General features: G+C 42.5%; 2 protein-coding genes across 2 annotated transcripts; one reads left to right on the top strand and one right to left on the bottom strand.

The window, feature by feature from the left end:
• Positions 1-298: 298 nt before the first annotated feature.
• Positions 299-4,901, top strand: LOC311025312 (calpain-2 catalytic subunit-like; the record flags this gene model as incomplete). Its single annotated transcript, XM_084028163.1, has 21 exons — positions 299-553; positions 652-739; positions 821-936; positions 1,034-1,167; positions 1,288-1,480; positions 1,558-1,632; positions 1,726-1,823; positions 1,907-1,978; positions 2,123-2,280; positions 2,387-2,544; positions 2,701-2,712; positions 2,848-3,050; positions 3,136-3,193; positions 3,283-3,390; positions 3,601-3,658; positions 3,742-3,797; positions 3,966-4,034; positions 4,173-4,251; positions 4,354-4,467; positions 4,571-4,623; positions 4,875-4,901. Exons 1-21 carry the CDS (start codon positions 314-316, stop codon positions 4,899-4,901), a joined length of 2,169 nt encoding a protein of 722 aa, XP_083884289.1. The 5' UTR covers positions 299-313.
• An 844-nt stretch (positions 4,902-5,745) lies between these two features.
• On the bottom strand, positions 5,746-8,610 carry nsrp1 (nuclear speckle splicing regulatory protein 1). Its single transcript, XM_084028807.1, has 7 exons — positions 8,560-8,610; positions 7,951-8,035; positions 7,702-7,758; positions 7,483-7,611; positions 7,106-7,313; positions 6,824-6,923; positions 5,746-6,718 (listed from the first exon to the last, which is right to left on the bottom strand). The coding sequence occupies exons 1-7, from the start codon at positions 8,577-8,579 to the stop codon at positions 5,935-5,937; spliced, it is 1,383 nt and encodes a 460-aa protein (XP_083884933.1). The 5' UTR covers positions 8,580-8,610; the 3' UTR covers positions 5,746-5,934.
• Between the last annotated feature and the right edge of the window lie 1,143 nt (positions 8,611-9,753).

The raw sequence follows: 9,753 nt of genomic DNA on the forward strand, positions 1-9,753 counted from the left end.
AACAAAACAAGTTCAAACCCTACAATTATGTAGGCCTGTCATTTTGGCTTTTCTATACATTCTGGGGGGCGGGTCAGACTCCTGCTTTACGTAAAATGTTGAGAATATAAGCCAGGGGTTTGCTGCTGCAGAGACCAGACCGGGCACCTCCAAGTCACTTCTCTTCTAAAGAAGCAGCAGTTGGTTGCAGCCGTCTCCCAGGTAACTGTCTCCGTCCATCTCCCAGATGCAGCGTTTCACATCAGATTCTGAATTCTCTCATGTTCCTCTTTCTGCTTGTGTCACAGACTTTGTCTCCAGCCCTCTCGTCAACATGCCTGAATCAGGGAACTGCGCCTCTATCATCAACATGCGTTACCAGGACGGCGGCGTGGGGAGCCCCTCCAACCCTGACAAGTTCAAGAACCAAGACTACGCTCAACTGAAAGACAGCTACGTCCGCAGACAGAGGCTGTTTGTGGACAACACCTTCCCACCTAACAACCAGTCTCTGGGAGACTTGGCTGATTTGAGCTATCGCCAGGAATTGGAAGTGGAGTGGCTTCGCCCAGCTGTAAAACACCTTATAATACGTTTTTACTTACGAGCATCACGTTGTAGATTCTACATGCATGTCTACATCTGATTGATTTCCTCTTTTTTGTCATCCAGGACATCTTGAAGGCACAAAACGTCACCGATGATCCTACTTTCTGTATCAAAGGAGCCACACGTTTTGACTTTGGTCAAGGCATTGTGGGTAAGCAAGGATCTCGAATACCTTGATTATATACATGTGATCTATGTGGCATTGTTTGATTTGCTTGTTTCATTGCAACAGGTAACTGCTGGTTTCTGGCTGCACTTTCCTCACTGACACTCCAGAAAGGTCTGTTTGTGCAAGTTGTGCCCATGGACCAGACCTTCGAGGACTACGCTGGGATATTCCACTTCAGGGTAACAGATTAAATGATACATGAGTGTGTTAAAACGATGCTTTCACCATGCACTCCCGGATCTAACTTGTAATTCTTCCTCGTCCTTTCTGTGTCAGTTCTGGAGGTTCGGAAAGTGGGTGGATGTTGTCATTGATGACTACCTGCCAACACGCTACAAGCAGTTGCTGTCTGTGTACTCCAAGACTCAAAATGAGTTCTGGGTTCCCCTGCTGGAGAAAGCATACGCCAAGTACGAAAACCAGCTCACTCAGCGTCGTATACGTTAACTAAACCCTCAACACGGATGGATGGTGTCCATGACCTGCACAGGCAGCGTTGCATTGACGTCTTATGTTTCTGTCTCCCTCAGAGTGTGCGGCTCCTACGCAGACATGAGCACCGGGTTGCCATCGGAGGCCTGCAAGGATTTCAGTGGAGGCTTGAACATGACCTACGAACTCCAGGATGTCCACACTACAGGCCATGACCTCAAGCTGTGGAGCTCACTGACCAGAGCCACCGGGTGCAAGTCGATGATTTGCTGTGGGACTGCCCAGAAAGGGGTAAGAAGCTACTTCTTGAGTGGCAAAATAAATGACTAAATGTCAATGGTGTGATGTATCTCTTCTCTTTGTTGCAGGGTGTGTTGGTGAACACCGTTGCAGACAACGGTATCGTGGATGCACACGCCTACTCTATCACAGGAACCACCGAGGTAAATGTCATGTATGGCAAGAGAAGGGTTCAAATAAAAGCCTTTGGAGTTTAATTGCCAGCAAGATTTTGTTTCTGATTTGTCATTTATTGGATTCGTCCCCAGATTATGCTTTACGGTTCCAAAGTGAGGCTGGTGCGTCTCTTGAACCCTTGGGGTCAAAAGGAGTGGAACGGAAAGTGGAGTGACAAGTAGGCTACTTTAAATTTCATGTCATAACGACACACACTGCACTCCAGCTGGAGAAAGATATTAACTTTCCTCTTGTGCTCAGGTCTGACATGTGGAACAGAGTTAGCCCAGAAGATCGGGAAAAGTGCTTTGACCGCAACGATGGAGAGTTCTGGTAAATAAGCTTTCTCACCAACAGATATGATGAATGTACTTCCCTCCTCAAAAATTTTTTTTGTGAAATAATTTCAAAACTACTCTGCTTACAACTGGCCTTTTTCCTTGGTTTTGTGTAAATGTATATATATTTGTCTATTAGGATGGAGTTGGAGGACTTCTGCCAGCATTACAAGATGATGTCCATCTGCTGCGAGACCCCCAATTTCATTGACGGCGATTTCACCTGCCAGTGGAAATCCATGACTTATGACGGTAGCTGGATAGCAGGCAGCTCTGCAGGCGGCAGCCTGTCTACCTGTGAGACTCATTCTTCTATCTTGTGATGTCGTCTTTCTTTGTGTGCAAACATAAAAAAACGCCATAAAGGTCATCTGACGGCGTTTTCCTTCATCATCAGCTGTAGGTTCCTTCGCGACGAACCCTCAGTTCCGCATGGAGGTGACTGTCATCGACATGGAGGAGAAGGCAGACGAAAACATCGCCATTTCTCTGATGCAGAAACCTCAGGAGCAGAAACGCAAAAAGATAGAGTACTACCCAATTGGACTTAGCATCTTTAAGGTTTGTACCCTAAATTTGGGTTCTAATATATATTTAAACAATGATTAAATGATACAAAATACCAATTAGCAATTATAAAAGTTATGAAACAGGCATTGTCTTTTGGTGTTTAAAGACTGTATCATGACTTTTTCTTTCACATTTCACATCCAACAGATTCCAGCAGGGGTAAGAACAAACATCTCACCTCTGCACAGAGCACATTCTGCATTTAACGTTTAAATAAATAAATGAATGAATAATGCAATTTAATGCACAGGAAGCAGTTTCATTACATGAAAACAAAATTCACATTCTGCACAGACACCGGAAGGAACCCTGAGGTCTACCTTCTTCAAAAGAAACAGACCTATGAAGCATATCCAGTCTTACACCTACGAGAGGGATGTGATCGAGCTCCACAGTCTGAAGCCTGGAGAGTATGTCATCATTCCCTCCACCATCCAACCCTACATGGTCGCAGACTTCGTTCTCACCATCTACTCCAAGACCGAGACTAAGATCAGGTAAGAACTTAACCATCTTTGACATGTACAGGAAGTCCCAATGGAGACCTTTAATAACGTGATTATGTGTCCATGTGCCATCCAGCCCCCACGACGGCGACGAAACCGCAGACGGAGAGGAGGAGAACTTGATTCTTCCCAAGGTAGGGAATAAAAGTGCATACGTACGAATTAGAGAGAGCAAGTTGAGTTTGTCAATTTCATGTCTGATCTATTAACGTGTCGTGTTTAGCCACCAGGCAACAATATCGACAAGGACGATGAAGAGGACATGGAGGACGATGAGGCCGCCACCCAAGGAAATCCCATCCGTACCATGTTCAGCCGCTACGCTGATCAGGTGTGTGATTTCTTTCTCTCTCTACACCAGGGGTCTCAAACCTGACTGACATCGTCGTGAAGTAGAAGGGAGAGGAGAATGTTGGCATGGCCCTCCAATGATCTAGAGGACAATACCATCAGCGGCCCTAAGACCGTTTGAGTTTGAGACCCCTGCTCTACACTCGTCCATCTGCTTTTCCCTGATTTCAATCCCTCTTTCTGTTGTCAGTATGGGGAACTGAAAGCAAGGCAGCTCCAGAAGCTCCTGAATGACAACTTCCCTCACGGTGAGTGAAAAAATGTTCAAAACACTAATTGCTTTGTTGTGAATCATGGCACTATATCTTGCTCTGTTTCTACCCATCCACAGGCACATGGAATGGCTTTGGTTTGGACACCTGCAGGAGCATGATCACTATGGTGGATGTATCCTCAACAGAACAATTCTGATGTTTCAACATGATTTGCTTTTCTTCTTTTTTTCTTTTCTTCTTATCTTAATAAACCTACAAACATGCCAGAACGACAAAATGAAATCACAGTTAAATTGTTAAAATTGCATCTGTTTGGATGAGTCACCCTTAACATGCAAAGGTCGACCAAAGGATGACTATGACCTTCACTGAATTCTCGACTCTCTGGGAGAAGATTACCAAATACCAGGTAATGCAACAAACATATTTACCCAGTAGGCCTACTTCAAAATTAGATTAATTTGTAGTTAATAATACAAAAAGCTGACGTTCATGTTTAAAGTGTACTTAGTTTCTAAATGTTGGTAAATGTTTTTTTTTGTTATAGAAACAGTTCCATCGTGCAGATGTGAACCAGGTTGGATCGCTGACTGGAGATCAGCTCAATGAAGCAATTAAGGCTGCAGGTAAATTACCAACTTAAATATAATTAAAACAGAATAAAAAGCTTCCCGCAATATAATTGAGGGGAACATGCTTCATATTCACAATTGTAACGGTCTCACCAGGAATGGACATGGACGACATCATGGTGAGGATGGCGACGTTCCGGTACTCGGACCAGTCATCCATCTCCATTGAGAGCTTCATCACTCTCATGCTGCGCCTGGAAAAGGTGTCAAGTGAGTGACAACCATCGATCACATTCCTTTAGAGGACTGGCACCATTTTTAAGAACTTATGTTGCATTTAGAAAAACATATTTGTGGTTTGTTTTCTTTCCAGATGTTTTCAATGATAAGTCAACAGACGGAGTGATCCACATGTCCTGGCGTGAGGCGAGTCTAACTAGATGGCATAAATATTCACATCATCTGCAGAAGTAGCAATAACACAATATGATAATACAAATTATGCTGCATTAACAATGTCTCTTAAGTATGTAATTATTATAAATTACATATATTATGTAACAAAAGTTTTTAAAAAAGTACTCATAATGAAGTATTAGACTATTATTTCCTGTTGTGCACGGTTGGTGTGACTAGTTTTAACGGTGATACTAACAAACTCTTCTTTTTTGTTTCAGTGGTCCAACTTCACCATTTACAATTAGAAGCTGACACAGAAGAACAGGAGACACACACGAGAAGATTCCTGCAAACCAACGCTGCCCAAATCAAAATTCATGTCTTCCTGTGCAACGCCTGTAAAGCTGTAGCACGTTTCTGTCATCTAACTGTGAAATAAACGTTACCTTTCGATTTCTGAGCACAAATCTCAATTCTTTGACACTTTTTGGACGGCAGAACAAACAGGCAGCAACAGAAGAAACTGTGGAGCATAAATCAGTTTATTAACTCATTTCTGACTACATTGGAAAGAAGAAAAGGAGTTAAACAAAAAGACATCAAACACAACATCAATGGCTCACATGTAGTTCAACACTTCTTCAGAATTAAGCGATAAGATAAAATGTCCTATATACACTAATTTTTGTTGTGAGGTTCACTCTGCCAAAACTCATATTTATAAATCAGCATTATTTTTATACAACAATAACCCCCGATTCAAGTCCAAAAGAAGGATGTTGTCCAGGTCGTCACTGAAGACTGTGAGCGCACTCTGCTGTTTGAATCTGTCCACTGCAGCTTATTGAGTCAGAAGGTTGGCAATATTTTTCTTGACAACAAATCCCACAGAAAGACTAAAACCAACAATAAATTGTCTGTGTAGTCAAAACCTGAGTCCCCTCTGCCTCTACTGTTGTCCAAAATGATTACATCAGTAAGCCACAGTGCAGGACAAGCTGACATATTAATTCCAATTTAAATTATACATTACTTTTTGGAGTCAATTCCACCTCCACTGTTGCTGTAATTACTCACTAAAGCACCAGGTTGAAAATAATCCCCAACAAAAGCAATATTTATACATCAATGAGCCTTGAAACGTAAGTATTTAAAGGTGTATTTATTTAGTGAGAAACGATGAGTTTAGGTTACATGAAGGTATCGACAGAAGAAGACATTAACTCAGTGTTGGTTTGTGATGTTTTCATGGGATTCGTTGATAAAGACGGACATAAAATAACATTAGTCTTATCCACTGTATTGAGATTGTGTGCAGTTCAGGGATGTTCGTTTCTCTCAGTCTTCCTCCTTCTCTATATAAGTCTTACAGGCCGAGCGAGCCATCTGTCTGGCCATGTACCGGTCTCTCGCCGAACTCACGGTCTGATCCGTGCTGCGCTTTACAAACTTGTTGGCCTTCTCCTCTCCTTCTTCCTCCTCTTTCTGTTCGTCTTCTTTTTCCTTACTTTGTTCCTCAACTTCTTCCTTCTTTTCTGGCTCTTTTTTGTCCCCCTTCACTGCCTTCTCGTCTTTCTTCCTCTCCTTCTCTTCTTCCTGATCTTTGTCCTTCCTCTTCTCTTCCTCTGGATTCCTCTTCTTCTCTCTCTCCCCATTCTTATCCCTCTCTCTTTCCTTCGGGCTCCTCTCCCTCTTCCCATGCCTGTCTTCCCTGTCTGTATCCTTGCCTCGGCTTCGGTCGTCGTCTCTTCCTCTCTCTCTGTCTTTCCTTCTATCCCTGTCGTCTCTTCTTCCTCCGTGTCTGGCATCCCTTCCCTTCCGGTCTCTGTCTCGGTCTCTATCTCTGTCTCTGTCCCGTCCTCGGTCTCTGTCTCTGTCTTGATCCCTGTGGCTCTTCTTATGTCTGTCCCTCTCCTTGTCCTCTCCGCTCCCTGATGAAGGTGACCTCTGTCTATATTGGCGTTTTGAGTGGGCAGAGCCTGCCCCAGGCTTACTAAATCCAGTCTTCTGCTCATGCCCCTCCTCACTGTCACTGCATGAACTTGGGGTTTTGTCTTGGAACATGGATGAGGTCACAGGTGAAGTCCTCTCTGTGTCTTTAGAAACCTTTGAGTTTTGAGTTCTGTGGGAACAGAGAGATTACAAATACAGGGTTAGAATAGTTTTCAAAGATGGATGTGTGCTTATGTGCTTGTGGATAAGCGAGCAACGTGGAGCTATGACTGACTTGTTTGAGGAATCCGGTATCGCCTCTTCTCCTACAGTCTGATTCAGCAGGTGCCGATAGAAGCCACTCAGATCTTTTTGTTTCTTCACATCCAAAGCCGCTATAAAAAAAAAAGAAAAGTAAAGTAGTTCAAACCAATAATTTACATTGTTTCATATGAAGTGGCCTCTTTTCCACAACATATCCTCCACAAGTCATGCTTTGTGTGCCCTAAGGAAGGAGCACAATACAATTTATTACACAAAATTGTATCTGCCTACAGCCTAAAAACAGTTGTCGAACCTTCAATCGCTGCCTGTCTATTTTCTCTCTCCTGCTCCTCCTTCTGCTCCTCCAGTTTTTGCTTGTAGGCAGAGGTAACGTAAGCATCTTTATCTGCAAACTGCTCTCCTTCTGCCTCCCTTTCCTTCTGGATCTTCCTTTCTTCCCTTCGTTCTTGTTCTTTCTTTCGGTCCTCGACTGCTTTCATTAACTGGTGGATGTACTTTGGCTGTAATAAAGACAGACGGACAATAAAACACATGATGTTAATATTCAATCAGAATGTTCAAGCTCACATTTTGGCTTTTTCTTAGACCGGTACAAAGTCAGAACTTTCTAACCTTTAGATTCACTCTGAAATGCGGACACATGCAGCTGTTCAACATAAATGAGATTACCTTTTTGTCAGCGCCCCCCAGAATCTTTTTGTTACTCTCAAGTCTCTGCTTTTGAATGTCATCGTACACAGCATCGTAGTCATATACAGTGCTGTCCTGTTCCAGAGCCTTATGCATTTCCAAACGCGTCTTTAGAACAAGAGAGAGCAGAGAGATTACAATTATTTTTAGCATGAAGTGGACTGAAGTCACATTGAGCCTCTTTACTCTTCCTCTCACCTGCTTCATCATCTTCTTTTTGACAGCTTCTTTCTGCAGACTCTCCCCGACTGTGGTCTGAGGAACGAAACATATTCAGTATACGTGGGAAGAAGTCTGCTTGAATGCCAACTGATGCCTGGATATGTTGTTTTTAATTATTTATTTGACAGAAATAGACTTACTTTCCATAAAAGTGAAAATACCAGATATGGCATGCAGTGATTTGTAAATAACAATGCCATGCTTACAACAACTACGTTTGCCCACCTCATCATCCGAGTCATCCTCAAACACCGAGTGTTTCTGAAGGTTCTTGGAGACTCCTTTCTTCTGGGACAAGATGAGCCCGTACCTGTGGACAGCCAGCAAACAAGGCTTCGTCAACCCGGTCATCCTAAATCATATATACGTGTATTCACATGCCAGTCGTAAAACATGTGAGGAAAGGGGACAAATGCACGGGCTTTTATTATTCATCTTCAGGATAACTATCTGCATTTAGAAACAAACTGTCCCTCATCATTCAAGTTTATCTCAGTAATAGACAATAACTCGTATTATCAGCAATTTGCAAAAAGCTAACTGAAGCTATACTGTTTCCATTCCCCAGTGGCACGAGCAGCTATATTTGTTATTGATAAAAGGACCCCGGTTTTATAAACGTTAACGATGTTTTCTGAGCGAGGTTAGCATAACGTTAGCATGTGGCTAACTAGCAGCAGGAGGCGAACCGTCGCTTTCACGTAACATCCGGAACTATAACACCACGGCTGCTACTGTACATTACGTTATTTAAAATCACCACGACCAAGTAAAACAACCGCATGTAATGGTGTTCACCCAGTAACGCAATCGCGTCGCTCCTTTGCAACTTACTGTTTAGCAGGGGCCGCCATCTTGCTCTTCTGACTGCGAAAGTTAACCGCAGATTCGACACAATCATTTAGTAAACTCGTGTATTATCTATTAAACAGATTCTGCCTTATAGCTAATGGCTTCATGCATACGTGACAAGTTGGGCCACGTTTACGTTTTAGCAGCCATATGAATATATAGCTACATGCATAAATGACCAATATTTATATGTTTTGGGCAATTTTAAGTCAATATGTGTTTGTCAGCTGATGTGCAGACTTTCTTTTCCAGATTTAATTAATATTCTTGTTAAAATAATAATAATAATAATAAAGATTCAAGTATGAAACAGAATTGTGTGTAGTAGAATTTAGATGTCCGTATTTCCTATTAAAGTAATCTCATTTGATTTAGTGACGGACTGAAGGGTTCACTCCTGACCTTCAGGTTGGGAACCGGTCTTCTGTTGAATCACCACAATGACTAGAAACCAAAGCTTTTAATAGATCTACATGCATTTTTTTTATTATGGTCCTGCAACTCCACATAAGCAAAGGCTTCACCAAAGATACGTGAGTGTCCTATTCTTACCGGAGAGGACAGGCGGTGGCTACTGCCTATAAGAGCAAAGAAACTGCTCTCATTTCATGTGATTCGCTCATGTTATATGACCTTATCTTATTTTGAATGACGTCAGCTGCTCTGTTCTTCAGTCATTCTCTTTAATCAGATCAGAGAGCATGTGGCTCACCTGTGATTAATGCCGCAGCGTTGAATTCCCACTGCCCCCTCTGAGTGACTCTAAATCGAAACACCATTACCTCTGTCATAATCTCCATCTCATCTCATCTCTAGCTTCACCGCTAATCCCTTTTGGTACAAACAGAATGACCAACACTGCCGGATGGATGGATGAACGGATGAGCCGTGCACCTGAACAGATGGAGTGGTGATAAAATGAACTACGGGACATGTAGATAAATGGATACCGGTAGGTAAATTGGCAGAAGGATGAATGGAGTTATGGATAGACTCTATGATGAAGTTAGAACTGAACAAATACCCTTTTCAAATATCAATAACTGAGAGGCACATTCTTACTATTGTTGTGTAATGATGATGACAATAAGCCAATAATTATTTAAATTGTTGTGTAATGTTGCCTGAACCCAGACCTGTGTACACCTGCACCTGATCTGTGCCTTTAGACACATT

The sequence above is a fragment of the Eutrigla gurnardus genome (assembly GCF_963514095.1).
Source record: "Eutrigla gurnardus genome assembly, chromosome: 15".
NCBI classification, from domain to species: domain Eukaryota; kingdom Metazoa; phylum Chordata; class Actinopteri; order Perciformes; family Triglidae; genus Eutrigla; species Eutrigla gurnardus.